This window comes from Marmota flaviventris, chromosome 11 (genome assembly GCF_047511675.1).
Source record: "Marmota flaviventris isolate mMarFla1 chromosome 11, mMarFla1.hap1, whole genome shotgun sequence".
Lineage (NCBI taxonomy): Eukaryota > Metazoa > Chordata > Mammalia > Rodentia > Sciuridae > Marmota > Marmota flaviventris.
Window position 1 is genome coordinate 19,010,653 of NC_092508.1, and position 17,512 is coordinate 19,028,164.

At 59.0% G+C, this 17,512-nt stretch overlaps 1 protein-coding gene across 8 annotated transcripts in view; it reads left to right on the forward strand.

Moving 5' to 3' along the window:
* Positions 1 to 17,512, forward strand: part of Tns1 (tensin 1) — a 208,404-nt gene that overhangs the window by 102,412 nt on the left and 88,480 nt on the right. For 7 of the 8 annotated variants that reach the window (XM_071619620.1, XM_027941869.2, XM_071619623.1 and 4 more), the window contains exons 4-6: positions 3,636 to 3,677; positions 15,314 to 15,355; positions 16,056 to 16,106. In XM_071619620.1, coding sequence (XP_071475721.1) covers positions 3,636 to 3,677; positions 15,314 to 15,355; positions 16,056 to 16,106 — 135 coding nt within the window. The remainder of the gene's footprint in view (positions 1 to 3,635; positions 3,678 to 15,313; positions 15,356 to 16,055; positions 16,107 to 17,512) is intronic. The other variant, XM_071619622.1, reaches the window with a different exon arrangement.

Sequence of the window (17,512 nt, forward strand, 5' to 3'; positions counted from 1 at the left end):
GAGGAGGTCAGGGCTCACTGCCCTGGCGGGTGGGGGGACACGGGGAATTACCGTCTGATGGGTGTGTGGATGGGGCCGGGGTGTAGACCATTGTGAATGTATTTAATGTCTCTGAATTGGGCCCTTAAAAACGGTCAAACCGCTAACTTTTACATCATGCACATTTTGCCACAATTAAAATAAAATTAAAAAACGGGGACCAGCAGGAGAGAGGAAAGACGATGAGTTTTCCACCGTGGCTCGTGTAGGGTTGACAGAGTCTGGTGTGGAGGCCAGGCTGTCCTGTCCAGCCCATGGATTGGGTGGGTGTGGTGTGAGGACCTCTCTGGAGGCTGGGTGAGTTCAGGAGTCTGGGATTCTTATTTATTTTTTCCTACCGCTGAGCTACATCCCCAGCTTTCTATTTTTTTTTTTTTTATTTTGAGACAGGGTCTCACCAAGTTGCTGGGTCTGGCCTTGAACTTGCGATCCTCCCCACTGGATGGAATCACAGGTGCCAGGCAGGAGCGTGGGATTCTAATGTGACCAAGGCTGAGAACTCAGGTCCTCTTGGGGCCCAGTTCCTACTGCTCGCAGAGCGTTGAGGTGACAGGGGCCGTGCTGGGCAGATCATCAGCCTCCTGTGCCCTCTCGTTTCTCCATCTGTGAGACAGGGATGACAGCATCCGTGAGTCAGAGCAGAGGGCTGGGGACAGACACAGGGCATCCTGAGCGGTGTTAAGAGACTCCGTGCGTCTTGGAGCCCGACAGCTGGGCTTGCATCCCGCCCTCTGTTGGCCAACATATTTATCACCAGACGGGGGACCGAGCTGGTCTTAGGTCCCTCCTTCCACTCTGAGTGACAGAAGAGAGTAAAATCAGAGCAGGGCAGATGCGCCCATCTTGCTGGTTGCCCACAGCCAGCCTTCTTAGCACAGGAGCAGATTAATTCCTTTAATTCTCACAGCAACTCCGAGCCCCATAATCACCCCCGTTTTGCAGACAGGGAGACTGAGGCTTGCTGAGGGGGGAGGACAGCATGGGTCCAAACCTGGAGTCCTGAGCTGCCAGCCCTGGAGGCAAACAGATGGCACGGCTGGCCCCAAGAGCCCCCTGGGGGCTGCCACGGAGGAGGGGCTTCTTAGCCAGGGCCTCCAAGGGTCAGCAGTATCCACTGTGATACCAGGTGTGTGGTGGCTGCGGAGTGGCAGGACCCTGGTGCTCCCTGGCAAGGTCCAGGCTCCTGAGAGGGTGGCCAGGGGCCAGGCACTGGAGGGAAGGAGAGAGCCTTTTAAGGAAACATTTCTCTGCTTTAGGAGGAGAGAGAGAGAGACAAGCCACACTCAAGGACACCACCAAGCCAGGGCTGGCCGGCCTGGGGGCTGGGGGGCGGTGGGGGGCGGTGTCAGGCCCTCGGCTGGGGTGACGCTCACCTCTTGCCCTTGGACCCAGGTTCTTAGAGGATGTCTTTGCCTTGGGACCAGAAAGGGGCTGGGTCAGGACACCTGGGCCAGCTCTTCCCATGGCCTTAGAGTGGGTTTGGGAACAAGACCCTCCTGCTTGTCTGAGACTGCCCCCACCTCCGGAGGCACCCTCGCCCCACCCTGCTTCCCCAGGGCCTCGTCTCGGGATGGAGGCCTGGCCTCCCTCCTGTGGGGAAGGGACCAGGCCCTTTTGCTGCCCTTGGTCCTGCAGGCAGGGTCCCAGCAGCCCCGCCCAGCTCCCAGACAGCACAGCAAGGCCCCGTCCTGTGTGTGGTGCCCGCTCCCCCAGGACCTGAGAACCTTCGTGACAGAATGAGTCTGGGAAGAAGACCCTGGGGTCGGACCCATGACTCAAACCTCCCGTCCCCCATCACAGTGGGGGTTGGGGCTGTGCCTAGCAAGGACAGCAGTGTCCCCTGCGGCTGAGACCGTGTCTGGTGGGCAGGGCAGGCAGGGGGTCCTGTAGGCCATAGGCAGCCCCGGGGACCTTCTCTTCCCTCCTTGTCTCCCTCCACCCCATCCCCAGGCCTAGTTCCCTTAGGGACCTCCTCTGAAATGTCACTCACGGTTCCTGCTTGGGTGTACTGAGAGCCCTGACTTCTGGGAACAGCGTCTCCATCTCTCCTCATTCTCCTGGAAGTGGGGCCCTGATTGATAAGGCCCACTTCACATCTCGTCCTGGGAGTCAGCCTGCCTCGGCTTAAATCCCAACCACTTTTCAGCTGTGTGGCGTTGGGCAGGTTGTTTAACCTTTCTGTGCCCCATTCACATCCTTCACTGGGGATATGACAGTATCTACTGAGTTATTGAAAGAATTCAATGAGTAAAGCATTTATATTAAAGCCTGTCACTGGGACATATTCAGGGAGTATTGATATTATTCTTGTGTGTGTGTGTGTGTGTGTGTGTGTGTGTGTGTGTGTGTGGCGGGGGCATCTGGTTCTGTCCTGGAGTACTGTTGAGTGAAAGAATCAAACATCAAGACTCAGCTGGGGCCCTTCTGCTGGAGAGTGAGCTGGCTGTCACGTGACTGGCCCAAGAACCCGGGGACGCTCACTCTGGCTTCCTCCATCCCCACGGAGCTTGAACACAGTCACCCAGGGCGTCCTCGTCGGGGCTGGTGTGTGAAGTCTGGAGAGCCTTGTGGGCTGGCAACACGGGTCACGTGGAGGGGGCCAGCCTGGTGGCCACTGCACAGCCAGTGGCAGTGGGGACCTCACATCAGGCAGCACGGGTGGTGGCCAGGAGGGGCTGCCCTCTCTTTGGCCACTCAGGGCTCGTGTCCAGACACGCTTATGCCTGAGGGACAGCGCCCTTCTGTCCCCTGTGTGGGCCCCTTGCCTGGTGCTGGGGTCGGGAACTGGAGCCAAGGTGGAGCTCTGAGTTCCAAGAAAAATGTGTCCAGCTAGAAAGGAGGGGCACAGGCGGTCTCTGATAAATTCCCACACAAGTGTCAGGGTGCTGGCTTGGCGGCCTGGCCTGGCGAGGGGCCGGAAGGGAGAGAGCCCTGGAGCGGAGCCAGCCTGCCCCTCGCCACCCTCCGGTTCCTCCACATCTGGGGGCCTGGCTGCCATGTCCTTCTCCGGATCAGAGGGGAAGGGAGGAGATGAAGTTGATGAAGATACCCGTGGCCTCTGTAAGAGCCTGCAGTCCCCTGGCCAGCGCGCTTCCCGCACTCTGGGAAACTTGGCCGGAGTCAAGGTCCTGCGGTTCTCACTTTGGGTGAGATGCTCTGGCACTGGGAGAATCCAAGGGGGTGACTCTTCCTTCTCTGGAGGTCTTCTCGGGGCTTTTCGACATTTTACCCGCCGCAGACAAATCGACGAGTGCAAAGGAGAACCAACCGTCGTCCAAATCCCATGAGCCTCTGTTATGATGCTGGCATGTTGGCCTCCAGCCTCCCGGGTCTGGTATTTTGGGCGTCATTGTAATGGTGACCTGCGCTCCATCGGGCTTGCCATCTGCGTCCCCTCCTCCTCCCCAGGTGCCACTGCCTAAGCATCTCTCTGGGTTCTGGTCGCCTTTTGAGGTGCCCTCCCCCAGGGAGGGATCAGTGTGTGCCTGTAGGCGCGGGGTGTCTCACATGGAGGTGGCGCGTGGAGTGACCTCAGGAGGCGCGGGGTCTGTGCCCATGACAGACGCTAACCTGCCGTTTCTCTGCTCCTCCCACAGGTGGCTGCCCCCTGCATTCCTCCGTCCAACCATGAGCTGGTGGTGAGTGACAGCCGTGCCTTCCCCTGCCGGCCCCCCCTGCAGCTTGTGTTGGCCCCAAGTGCGCTGCAGCCCGAGTGCCGGGCAGTGGTGGGAGGAGAGGGGTCAGCGTCCCTGGGCTGAGGCTGGACGGGGAGGAAGTGAGTCATGAGGTCTCCTCTGATGAGATGCAGGGCCTGCTATGTCCAATCTCGAGACTTCAAGTCCTTGGAAAAACCCATAAAAGGGCATCTTGTCCGTCTCCGGCCTGGCCAGGAGCCTGTTGTCCCAGGGCTTCGAGGACCAGGGGGTGCCATGGCATCCTCTTCAGTCTGCCTGTCCCGGGTCAAGTGCCCTTCACGAGAGGCAGGGGGATGGATGAAACGCTCCAGCCAGTTTCCACATCCAGGTGACCTCTGTCCCTCCCCTGAACTCCTTGGCTTGACTCCACTTTTCTGCCCTCCTGACATTTCCCCACCTCCTCCCCCGTCAGGTTTCCAGAACAGGCTGGACAGGGGCAGGCCCCGTGAGCTGCGGGCTGTGCACAGGGCCTGGCTCTCGACGGGTCCCAGCTGGACCCACTGGGGTTGTGGGCAGCGCTTCCTCCCCGCCCCTCTTAGGCCTCACAGGTCCCCCTGGAGTGCAGGGGAAGGGGTCCCCACGTGTGCCTGTGTCCTGGGGGGCACCATGGGTACACATCTGACGGGCTGCTGTGGGGTGTCTCTGGTGATGCTGATGTTGGGGTGTCCCTGGCAGCTGTAGCTATCCCGCCTACCAACGTGGACACTTGCTCAGCCCTGACACCGGGCACACAGTCAGGCCACGTGATCTCCTTTTGCACCCACATCCACTCGCTATGTGAAGGTGGGCTGGTCCCCCCCTTTCTGTTTGGACCTTAGTTTTCCTTTCTGCCCCAGAGAACGGGGGACTGGACCCTCCCACGGCCTTCTCAGTGTGCAGACGCGTCCCCTGCCTCCCTGTTCCCTGGTGGTCCAGGGCAGTGTCGCTCTTCTCTGCCTGGCCCAGGCCCTGTTTTCCTTCCCTGCAGGTCCTTCGTCCGGCTCTCTAGGGTCAGACCCCCCTGGGCCTCCGCCGCCTGGCCTTCTGCTCCAGATGGGAGGTGTTGGTCGCACGGAGCCTGGCCGAGGTCATCTGGCAACAGCAGGGCTGGGGGGCCGGGTGCTGCCGGGGGTGGGCCAGAGCAGCCTGGCCTGGAACTACCAGAGACCAGCCTCTCAGGGATCACAGACGGCCACCGGCCACCCGTGGGAGCCTCAGGGGGGTGGGTGGGGAGGCAGGAACACGTGTCTCTCCTCATTCCTGCTGAACCTCCATCTTGTGGCCCAGAACACAAGGTCCTTGGCAGGTTGGGGAGGGTAGGGTCCACGGTTAGGACCACCAGGCGAAGCCAGCTGTGTGGCCACTGGGAGTCTCGTGAGTTTTGTTTATGGGAGGCAAGGTCAGGGGTCAGGACAAAGGGGAATAGGTTGGCATTCCCGCTGAGGCGAGGCTCCGGAGGGGAGGGAGCTGGCCTGCCCGAGGGAGGCCCGGGGAGTCCTCGTGTCTCTGGGGTGGGCTCCACCTGTGGGGGGGGCCTCTGACCCCCCGGGAGGCTGGATCGGCCACCCAGCGGTAGAGCGGTGGCGTCACCCTGCTCCTCGGCCTCCGCGCCTGGGTCAGAACCCAACTCCCCATCAGTGGTTCAGAGCCAGGGAATTCCATTTCCTCTTTCTGGATCCTGCTCCCTGCTCCCCCCCCCCCGGTCCCAGGTGCTTCTCCCCCATTCCCTAAGTTCAGGTGTGTGACCCCGAACCGAAAGCTCAGTCTCCCTGATTCTCAGGTTTCCTTCTTTAGAATGGGGGTTACTATAGTACCCACTGGGTAAAGCTGTCAAAAGAATAAAATGAGCAAAGTAACCCACTTGGCCTGTCCAGCCCTACGTGACAGGTCCCTCTTCCCTCATCTTCTTTTAGCAGTGTCTCCCTCCCTCCCTTTGCAGCCACCCGGCCTTTCTGCTGATCCTTGAACCTACCAGGCCCGATTCTGCCTCAGGGCCTTGGCACTTGCTGTTCCCTCTGTTTGGAATGCTCTTCCTGCACATACCTGCAGGGCTCTTCATCCCCCACCCCGGGTTCTCCCTCGAAAGTCAGCCTCGTCTTTCTTCCCTGCTTTGGTTGCCCCCTAGACAAATCATCTTCTGATTCACCACGTAGTACTTTACTCTTTATCTTTCTAAGGGGCTCTGCCCACTCCAGAGGTCAGTCTTTTGTTGGTTGGTTGCTGTGCCCCTGCTTTCTTGCACACAGTAGGTTCTCTACTCGTGTTTATGGGAAGGCTGGCACCCAGCCTGATGCCTGGCACAGGTTAGGTCTGCCACACCAGGAGCTGGGCACTGTGGCTCCTGGTGACCCTGCTGCCTGCCGTCAGGGACTGTGGAGTTCTGCCCGTGGGACCCACCTCGGGGCAGCTGTCCTTAGCTGACGCTCTGTTGCTGTCCCCAGAGTGGGAAAGTGGCCCAGGGGAAACCAGGGGAAAGTGGCCTCCGAGCACTCAGCACCTGTTTCCTCACGGCCAAGTGCTTTGAACAGGTTCACAAGAGGGAGGAAAGGGCGGGTTTGTATTTTTCCTTCCTTTTCCATTCTCTGCCTGCCCTCCGGTCTCAGCAGGGCTGCTCTGCGGCCTCCCTGCCCCCTCACAGGGTGCGTCTGTCCATCTGTTTGTCTGTCCTGTTTTCTCCCTGGCTCCCTGTGACCCCAGCTCTCCTTGGCCTTCTCTCTGGTCTTGTTTCAATCGACCCCCCCAGGATTAGCGCCCCTCATTTCTGGACCCGCAATTTCAGCCCAGCTCCGGGCCCTGCTGGCCAAACACATTTTCCAGCCCGTGCCCAGGCCGCCAGGGCAGAGTGGCTTAATCTTCAACCCCTTGTTTTCGTCTTACTCAACAGATGTTGCCCAAGTGCCTGGGTAGAAGGGTCCTAGGGTCGGCCCCCTCCTGGGGACCCACGGGGGAGCAGGATGCGCCAGGGGAGGGCTTGTTTGCCATGGACAGTCCTGATCCTTGGAAAGAGCTGAAACAGCTTTTCTCAAGTTCTGGAAAGTAAGAGTCGGAGGAATTTCCCCGTGGCATTAGCCAATGGAGTGGCCACCAAGGTCGACAGATGCCAGGACCTTCTGCCCTGGCAGCCTGGCCCCCAGGAGACCTGGGCGAGGGGGGCAACAGTGTGCAGGCTGCTTCCCTTGGACAGGCCAGCCCATGGCAGGGGTGCAGGATGTCCTTGTGGAATGACTTGGAGGTAGGGATGGGGAGTGGGAGGGGGAAGAGGGGGATGGGGGATGGGGACTGTCAGACTGGTTTTACCCACACAGTCATAGAGCAGGGCCTCCCCTTATCCAAGGTTTCATGCTCCTTGGTTTCAGTTACCCAAACTCAACTGAGGACCAAAACTATTGAATGGAAAATTCCAGAAACAAACAATTTTCACATTTTAAATTGGGTGCTCTTCTAAGTGGCATGGTACAATCACTTGATATTTGGCTCTGCCCTACCAGGGACACTAGTCATCCTTATGTCCAGGTATCCACACTGTATAAGCTACCTGCCCGTTAGTTACTTAGTAGCCATCTTAGTTATCAGATCAACCATCATGATATTGCAGTGCTGTGCTCAGTGGCCCTTTTTTCCCCTCCATAATGGGCCCAAAGCCCAAAAGTAGATGCTGATCATTTGAACATACAAAAGACCAACCATAAAGTGAGTCCTTTAAGCAAAAAGGTAAAAGTTCTTCATGTATATGTAGGATTCAGTACCATTCATGGCTTCAGGCATTCACTGGGGATCTTGGAACGCTCCCCATATGTGAGGGGGTCTTTTATTACAACAACGGTGAAATGCTAACCCTTTTGTGGACCTTTGTCACAAGTTTTTCAAAATAAACTTTCTTAATCCTCACAATGGTACAAAGGAGGGGCTCTGTGCTTTATCCCCGATATCTGGGATGAGGAGTGGAGGCTAAAGTCTGCAGACCTATTAAGAGGGAGAGTGGGATTTCCACTCAGCAGTCTGCCACCAGGGTCCACCCTCCTAACCACTAATAATGACAAACGTCACTTGTCATTTGCGTAGCACCTGCAGTTTTCAAAGTCCTTCCCATGACATGAGGTCACTGGAGACCTGGGCAGGCAGGAAGAGCATATTGTACAGTGGAGCAAACTAGGGTTCAGGAGAGGTGGGTGTCTTGTCCATGGTCACACAGCTAGCATGGCAGGGGCTGGATCAGAGCACACCCTGGTCTGCTTCCTCCCAGGTACCCCAGAGCCTGCTCCTGATGTAAGAACCTTGTGTTTCCAGGTGCTGGGCTTCCCCTGTCCCTCTTTCTAAATAGCTAGCTTTTCTGTTAGCTAGTGGGCTTTGGGAGAGGGTTTGTCTGTCTATCCATCCTAATAACAAGTAACTCCAGAGCACCTACTATGTGCCAGCCAACATGCTAGGGCTGCACTGTTTTTTCCTTGCCAGAGTTGCAGGGCTTCTTTTCTAAGAACACACACGGGCCCTAAGATTTGAAAATGACCTCCCCAAGGTTCCCAGGGTTGGATCAGTACTCGCTGCCCCATGGAAGAACAGTGGGGTGCTGACTGCTCTTGGAGACGCCTCGTGGCCTGCTGTCCATCCAGGATGGAGATGGCCGTGTTTCAACCTGGGCCAGATGCATTTCACCCCAGGGCACTGAGTGGTCATGGACGGTCATCTTTGGGGAATCCTGGAAAACGGAGCTGTGTCAGGAGAGGAGCCTGACCAGGGGATCCCCAGCGTGGGGAGGGAGGTTGAACAGCCCGCCTCGTGCCTCCCCTAGGGCCAGTTATTCCCGAGAGGGGACATGGGGTGGGTGCAGAAGGCAGGTGGGAATGTGCTACGGGGCTAGTGAACCTGTCCTTGATTGTACCCTGAAGCAGAGCCTAGTAGGTTTCACTAGAAGATTGTTGTGAGCAAGAGGAGATTTGGGCATAAAGCTGAGTTTCTTAACATTGAAAATGGCCCACCGCCTGTCCAGTGTCCATTGATGGGTGGACACGGGGGATATGAGGCCCAGTGGGGTTGCATCCCCTTGGGGGCTGCCTATGGGGAGTCCTTAGTCTGCCTCCGGCCTTCCCTGAAGCTGGGCTGTGCAGGGCCACTGTCCCTGGAGACCAAGGCCTCCCTGACCATGCTGACCACCTCCCCTCTGGCCACCCTGGAAGAGGCCCATGTGGGAGCCCTGCCCTAAGGGAGCCTGTGATTCATTTGGAAAGAGAGGGAGAGCTATACCGTGGACGTTCCTCAGCGCCCAACTCTGGGCCTCTGATCAGAGGTAGCCTCACTTGCGCTGCAGTGATTGGGCAGGCTGGCCTTCTGTGGCACGGCTGGTTTAAGATCTGAGCCAAAAAAAAGGGAAAAGGGAAGGAGGAGGTAGGGCATTCCCGAAGTGGTAGGTTGGAAACAGACGGGTAGGGCCTGGGTACAAATGACTAACCCCGGCCGACTCCAGGGAGAATGTGTTGGCCAGCCTGCTGTCACTGGGGAAGATGGGATTGGGCAGCCTTGAGTATCATACAGGTGGCCCTGGCTGGAGCTGGGGACCAGCGAGTGCAGGGATGGCTATTGGGGTGAGTGTGGCATGCACAGAGGAGGTCCGCCAGACGGGGAAGTGGCCAGGTTATGCAGGAGTCCACAGCCAGGTTGGAGAACTTGAACTTGATGTACTAAGCAGTAAGGACCATTATGGGTCCTTGAGGGGGGAAGTGGCCCAAAGCAGGGTTGGAGCTGGCCATCTGTTGCCAGCTGTGGTGGCTCAGGGGGTTGGGGGTGGTGTAGCCACTGAAGGGCAGGGCAGGCCAGCGGAGGCTGGAGCCGATGCCCAGGGGTGCAGAGGCTTCAGACAAAAGTGGCCAGGGCCTGGGAGAAGGGCGAGGAAGCTCAGCCCTGCAGCGGGGAGTGCAGGGGAGCAGCATCCTGGGGCTGCGTGGAAAGGGATGCAGAATATTCCAGCCTGGCCCTGGGCCAGGGCTGGTGAAGGTGCCCCGGGTTGCCCAGCGCCAGTCAGGATTGGGTGCTGGGCCCCTGGGGCCCAGGCAGAGGTGCTGAGGACAGGAGTGGGCTTGCCCAGTCCCTCCCCTGGTGGGGTGTCGGGCATAGCTTTCCACTTAATCACGTTGGGCCTGTTCTTTTCCTCTGGTGGCCCCGGCCTGCCTGGGAGCAGACGGCCCTGCTGCTGCTCCCCGTGCCCTTCGGGTCGGCCTCCTGGCCACCCTCTGCGGCCCCCCTGCCTGTTCAGCTCCGTCCCCCAGCCCCCTGCCCTTGCTGGCCCTCCCCCTCCTCGGCTCCCACTTCCTCAAGGTGGAGGGAGGGGGGGGACACAGGTTTCCAGGGACAGACCTTGGTTCCCCAGGAGCTGGCCGGAAACTCAGTTGGCCAGAAGAGGATCAAAGTGCTCCTTCTGAGGCCCTGTGACAGCAAAGTGACAGGATGCCCCCGAGGAGGAGGCACGGAGCATTAAGCGTCTTGTTGCCGTGGCTGTTGATAGTGGCCTTGAGAGGGCCACTACTCAGGCCCAGCCTCCGACTCACCAGTGCCCCCTTACTGCCCTCCCGCCCCCTCTCACTTCTGGAACAAGTGAGCCTGGAATGACTTTCTCTGGGTCCTGGTCTGAGCGCCCCGTCCCCCCCCTCAGCCTGCCCACTGGCCTGGGCTCCTTCCCTCCTGATGGGCAGTGCCGGGTGACCTCACAGTTCATCCCCATGGCAGTAGATGTGATGTCACGGGGTCTTTGGGGGCCCCTCCCCAAAACTGCTTGGATTCCAGGCCTCCCAAGGGACAAGAGTAAGGAGAGCTGGGGGGGGGGAGGGGGGCGGGCGTGAGGAATTCTGGACGGAATGTTCCTCTGGAGGCTGAGTCCGCATTCTGCGTTCCCCCACCCCCACCCCTGGACTCAGGCTTGGGCACCGCCCCCCCCCCCCCCCCCCCCCCCCCCCCCCCGTGCCCCAGCCTTTTCCTTCCTCCAAAACAGCTTCCCACAGATGCATTTTTTCCCAGCCCACCCTCTCTGCGGGCCACCAACGGGTCCTACTGCAGGAACCCCTAGGCAGTCACCTCAGCAGTCCCCGCCTGCCATCTTGTCACTTAGGCCCCTCTGGGTCCGCACAGTGGGGGAGGGGTGGAGCATGATGGAGAGGGCGCCTGTGTCTTTTTTTGGGGAAAAAAAAATGAGGGAAGGATGTTGAGCTTCCCTTATCGACCCCGAGGTTCCCAACCCCTCCATTTCAGGATGTGCTCTCTGTTGTCTGATCTCACTCCCTCCTGCTGCAGCCCGTTTCCTCCTCTTCCTATAGAAGGAGGGAGAAGAAGTCTCTTCCCAGGGAGGCCCTGAGACCCGGGGAGTGCTGCAGCTGGTCTCTTCTAGCTGAAGAGAGATAGTCTGTTCCCCAGAGAAGGGCAGCTGGTCAGAGTGAGAGGGATAGAGGAAGATTAGCACCAGCAAGAGGAGGGGCAGCATGGGTGGTCTGTAAAGAGCAAGGGTCAAACGCCAGCTCTCCTTGGTGACTGTGTGGCCTTGGGCAAGTGGCTGAGTCTCTGGGACCCTCGGTTTCCTCATCTGTAAAATGGGATACTGCTGACCTCCCAGGGAGACTAGGAGAATTGCTGGTCAGGGGAGCAAGGGCGGACGCGGTGTCCAGGGCTTCTTCAGCACTGGATGAGGGGGTGTTATCTTGCTTTAACTTTGTCTCATCTCTAGACCTGGCCAGGACTAGGGGGAGGGAGGGGAGGAGGCGCCTCAGGTGCACCATCTGAGGAGGCATCGCTCCCAGGATTGGGGGACGTGCTTGCAAGACCTGAAAGGGATGCCTCCTTAAGTGTCGTGCCTAAGTCGTCGTCACCCGAGGCCCACCTTGCTCAGTCTCCCTGTTTGGAGACCCTAGAGTGGTGGTCCACGGAGGGGAGGGACTGGCTTCTAGCACCAGTTCCATACCTGCCACCTGTCCCCAAGGTGGATTCTGAGTCGGCCGGCTGGAGTCAGGGGCTTCTGGGGCACAGGCGGAGGTGCTTTTGGACGGTCCTGTGGGGCTGGGAGTCACTTGGGGAAGACTGGGGTCCTTAAGTTGCAGGTTTGGTCCCAAGAGTGGGTGGGGTGTGGTCAGAGGGAGGGCGCTGTCCCTCCCTGGGCTCCGTCTGCGTCTGCCCTCTACAGCCGAGCTCGCGGGGCCCAGTCTGTGGGTTGACTGGGGACTCGGGGTCAGCGGCAGTGCCATGAGTTTGGCAGGGTGCTCTGCCAACCTGGGAGTCAGCCCCGGCTCTGCCATGCACCTCACCACATGACATCTGTGGGTCGTCCCTCTCGGCATCTCAGTGTCCCAGTTGTGGAGCGGAGGAGCGAGGGGATGAGGTCTCAAGACCCTCTGATGTGTGTGAGAGATGTCCTGTATGTGCGTGAGTGTGCGACAGGTGGAGAAACTAAGCAAGGGTGGAGGTCAAAGGTCATGGGCAGCCAAAAACTACCCAAAGATGGAAATTGAGGATCCCTAGGGTGCCAGTTGTGTGGCCAGTGAAGGGTCAGCATAGTGGTGAGGGCTCTCTGTGTGCCAGGCACTGTTCTAGGCTCTGGGAGCAGCAGGGAAGTGGCTGATATTTTAGTGAGAGGGTGACAGGCAGGGCTCAGTGGCTCTCTGCAGCCATCTGAACTCTGGGGCTGTTGCTCAGCTCAGGCGACCACGGCTCTGGGTGGTGGCTGAAAGCTACCCAGTGGCCCCTGTCTCCCTGCAGGGCCCAGGATGTGGTCTAGAGGGAGACGGTGCCCTGGGACTGGCAGGGTGGGAACAGAGGGACAGACTTCAACCCCGGGAGCTTGTGCCAGGGGCTGGGTATGCTCTCGCTGTGGAACAGCTCTGGTGTTTCGGTCGGGAGGGGCTCTTGGAAATTTTTAGCTTCTCAGAAAGCATGCCTCCGAAAGATGTGGAAGGCATCTGATCTCTGGCAAGTGTCACCCTGTGGCCGGCCTCCAGCTGGCCAGGGGAAGGGTGGGGACAAAGGGGCTGGTGCTCGGATGATCGCCGGCAGGAAGAGAAAGCTGCTCTTTCTTTGCTGAGGCCTGCGGTTTCTCGTATTGACTCTGTCCCCCTCCCGTCTGCCCCCTGCCACACTCGGGAGCGCTGGCAGGAGGGTCCGGATGGCTTTGGGGTCTGTGGGGTGGCCCCAAGGGTGAGAGGATAAACAGTAGCCGTGGCCAACATGCACTGAGAGTCCCTTGCCCCAGGCTCTATGAGCCTAACCATTTGGTCACCACAGAAGAACCCTAGACAGCCAGTAGGGGCAGAGTGACCCTCTCAGGGTACCCAGTTAGTTAGCAGCAGGGGACCTGGGTGTGGCCCAGGTGGGCTGCAGGCTGCTGGGGTTTCTCAGAGTCACCCAGGAACCTGGTGCAAATGGTCATTCCCGGTCCCTCCATGGATGTGACTGACTGGGATCCTTTGGGGGAGCCAGACCTCGTGGGTCAGCAGCCCCCTGGGCAGGCTTAAGTTTGAGACTCGGGCTCACACCCTGCTGAGATCTGGGCCTCTTAGGACTTCTTACTCAGGGGAGGGAGTGGAGGGGCTCTTCCGGGACCGGAGGGGCCTAGGGCAGGCACTTGGGTTACTTCCGCAGCCCACCTGCGTCCTTTCTACAGAGGCAGGGTAGCCGAGCGGTCAGCAAGGGCTGTGGAGCTGGGAGCTCGGGCCTTGCGTCTCATCCGGTCCTGTGTTGGCTCTGCCCCTGGAACATTCTGGGGTCTGCCTTCCAAGAGCCTCCCCGCTCCAGGGGACCAGAGCTGCTCAGAGAGGAAGCAGTCTGGCCATCCTGGTGGGCGTGAGGCCTCCACATGAGCATGACCGAGCCCTGGAGAGCAGAGAGGGCCAGGCGGGCTGAGGACTCCCCCAGGGCAGGCTGACCCCTCGTGGAGGGGTGGGTGGGATGGGTTTCCGCAGGAGGCACAATCTGCCCAGACCTAGCAGGTGGCTCCGAGAGTTCAGGCTGCTGCCCAGCCTGGGCAGGGAGCCCTGGGGATTTGCGGGTGGCCTCATATATGGCCTGCCCAGGGCTCCGTGGCTCAGGAGTGGGGATTTGGGGAGGTGAGTGGTTAGGATTAGGGCTGAGCTGGGAGGGGGCAGAAGGTGACATCTTTATGACTCCTCCAGAGCCATCCTCGGGCTTTAGGTGGGGACCCCTGAGAGTGGGGGTGGGGCGTGGCTCACGTGTGCACTGTGTCCCTGGATCCTGTCTCCTTCGCCTCCCACGCTGCCCTGGCCTTTGACTGCTTAGGAAGCCTCAGCCCCATCTCCAGGCAGGGCAGGTAGATGCTTCCAGAAGGAGCATTGCTCCCTCCGGCTCAGCCTGCTTTCCCTCTCCCTGCCCATCTCCGCCCACGGCTCCTCCCCGATGCCCAGCCTTCAGAAGTTCTTGGGTCCATTCCCCTGTGGTCACCAACAGTCATCCCTCCAGTCTGGGGAATGGGTCTGGGGACAGCTATTTCCTGTTCTGAGACCCTCTGTCGTCCACTCTGTCTGGGTGCCTCGTTGCCATGGCTCGTCTCCTCCCCTGCACTCGAGCTCCCGTCCTGCCTGAGTCAAGGGCCCACGGCCCCTTCACTGGGCTGGAGAGGGAGCCCTGGACACTGTGGTCAGGAGGTGGGCCTGGGACAGCAGTTCTCCTTCCTGCTGGGGGGCCCCACTTTTCAGGATGCTTTTGTGGGAAGCTCTTCTGTTGGTTTGGGCAGAGGAAGGATGGCTGCAGGGTGACCAGTCCACGGGTGTTTATGGGGACCGCTGCACACCAAGGGTGGTCTCTGGCACAAGAGAGTCTTCAACTGAGTTGGTAAAAATGTTGCTTCGAATCTATTTTGGTTGATGATAGAATAAGAATCACGAGACGATTGTTGGGAAAACAAGGCAGGTCATCCCACCGTGAGATCATTACCCACTCCGGACCCAGGAAGTGGCCCAGATGGCCAGGCAGGGTGGAGTTCAGATCTCCCTACTCGGGTGGACTGGGAGGGCTTCCTGGAGGAGGAAACTCTCTCCAGAGGAAAAGAGGGGAAGTCATCCCACCAGGCAAGACCCAGATGTGGGACCAGGCAAGGAGGGTCCGGGTCTGGTGGAGCTCACTGGAGAAATAGGACCCAGGCAGGTTTCTGTCCCAGGCCACTGTGACTTCATGCAAAGGGCACAAAGTGTGAGCCTGAGATGGGGGTTCAAATCCTGTTGTTCCCTTTAGAGCTGCTGCTTTGGGGACACTCACTGAATTTCTCATCTGGAAAGTGGGCCTAACAGATCACCATGGTCCCTATCTGTCTGGAATCTTGTTGTAAATAAATAGTGCAGGTGAAAATGCCCAGCTGTCAGGAGCAAGATCACTGTACAGTTGTTCCTTGTTGCATTTTGAGGGGACAGTGGCTGTGTGGGTCAGAGGCCAGCACTGGACACCTGGCGAGGGTCCTTGCTGAAGGCCTGTAGAACTGGATGATTCTGATACTAAGAGGATCGACTTCATTTTCCAAATGTTGCCTCCCAAGCCTGGGGATAGCCAGGTCCCTGTTGCAGCCACCAGCCCTGGGGACAGTATGCCTGAGGCCTCACACTGTTCTCTGCCTTTGTCCACAGCCCATCACCACTGAGAGTGCCCTAAAGAATGTAGTGGACACGGTAAGTGACAGCAGGCTGGCTGGGTACCGCGTGTCAGCCTGGGCAAGACGCAGAGGCTGGGGAGCGCAAGGGGATGTGGCCCAAATTGGACAGATGTGGCTGGGACATCCTGCTGGGGTAGATTTGGTGTTCTTGGGGAAACTGGCAGGATGCTGGTGACCCTGGTGACCTTGAGAGGTGAGCAGGTGGAGGGGGAGGGGGCAGCTGTGAGGAAGGGTTAAAAGCGGGCTTCTGTATTAACTATGCAGAATGTGGGGAAGCTCTTTCCAAACAGAGCTTTCTGACTTAGCAGACAGACAGACACCCTCCGGGCCGAGCGGGAGAGGAAGGGGGGGCTCTGCAGTGGAGAAACTGAGGCGAGCCCCTGAGAGGGGTCTCCTGGCAGTGGCCAGCCTGAAATTCCAGGTTTGGATTGGAGGACTTGAGATCAAATCCCGACTGTGCCGAGGTTCTAATTGTGTGCAGGGCGTGAACGCTGCCTCAGTTTTCTTTTCTGCAGAATGGGAATCAGCATCTCCAGCAGGAGTGTCCTGGGATGGAAATGGGCGGGTTCGGCCAGCTCGAGGGCCCTCGGTGTACAGAAATGGGTTAAAACAGACAACACAAGTTTCCGGGGCCCTTCTGCCAACCCCCTCATCCCTGGCACCTCCAGCAGGGGTGGCCGAGATGCCCTCTCTGACTGCCGTCCTTCTGTCTACAGGGAGAAGGAGCCTCCCGGGGTGGAAATTCACGGAAAAGTCTGGAAGAAGAGGTGAGTGTGGGAGGGAGAGGAGGAAGTGATGGGGCCCTGGCTCCCTGGGGTGATGGGTGGGAGGTGGATGAGGGCTCAGACCTGTCTTGCCATGTGGGTGTGTCTGATCCCCTTTCTAGGGACATGCCTGTGGGCTGGCTAGTGGCGAGCAGTGTGGGAAGGACGAGGCATGGGCAGAGGCACGGCAGGAGGGACCGGGCTGAGCAGAGGGCCTGGCTCCTAGCCTGGCTGGGCGGGAAGGTGGCAGGGCATGGCAGAGTCCCCTGTGGGGCTTGACGGGGAGGAAGCTGGAAGTGGGGCTTGCGGGTCCCCTGGGCTCTTTCTGCTTTGCATTTTGGTGAGAGGACAGAGGCCAGTTCCCTACATGGAAGGACCCCCGAGAAGGGCGCGGGGCTCTCCAGGAGCCTGCTCTGAGCTGGGTTTATCTCCATGCCCTCAGGGCAGACCCAACCCGGGTGGCTTCTCCTGTCCTCCTTGCCCCCTCTGACAATGGGCCCCAGTGCTGGCCTCCCCAGCCAGCCTCACCGCCCGCTCCGTGGAGGAACAGGGAGTGGTTTTGGCGGTTGGCACAGGGGGAGCTGTTGATGGCACGAGGCCCTATCATCTGACAGCTGCCTGACCCACGGTGGGGAGGGTGCTGGAGGGAGGTGCTGGGGGAGGTGGGGGAGGCAGCTCCTGCAGGCGGCCACACTCCTGCGGTGAGCCCACGGCCACTGCCACGCTGCCTTGGGGCTGCCTGTGTGCCCAGATATACGGAGCGGAGTTATCCAGAGGCTGCACGGGGGCCCCAGGAGGAGCGGCAGCATGCCTCTTAAGTTGGGGGCGAAGGCTATGTTCAAGGTGTGTGTGCGTCCTGCCACTGTGGAGGCGTGTACTGGGGAGGGGCTTCTGTCCAGGTTTGTCATGTTCCTGGGTTGGAGGGTCTGGGGAGATTAATATGTTGTCCTGTGGAGAATGAATTAGCTTTAGGTAGCCAGAGCATATACTATGTGCTCAATAAATGTGAACCATTCTTACGACTGCTATTTTGATTAGGGAAAAGGGTGGGCTGGGTGTTTCAGATCCTCCTGACTCCCCTCTCTAGAGGCCGACCCTATTTTATAGATGAGGAGACAGAGGCGTGGGCAAGTCTGTGAGTGCCACTCCATCCCTTTGTGAATTGTCACTTGGATCTGGTGTCATCCAAGACTCCTGTCCCTTGGCCAGGGGACAGGGTCATAGCCAGTGAACCAAACCATGAAGCTTGGGCACATTTGGAAGCCTAGAGCTGCTGCCCTCTACTTCGATTCTGGGCCAGACAGAGCCTATAAATGACAGCTGCAGCAAGAGAGAGGGGTTAGACCTCATGAAGAACTGAAGACTGCAAAGTTGTATTTGACCTTGGTGCCTATGGGACCGTTTAGGAA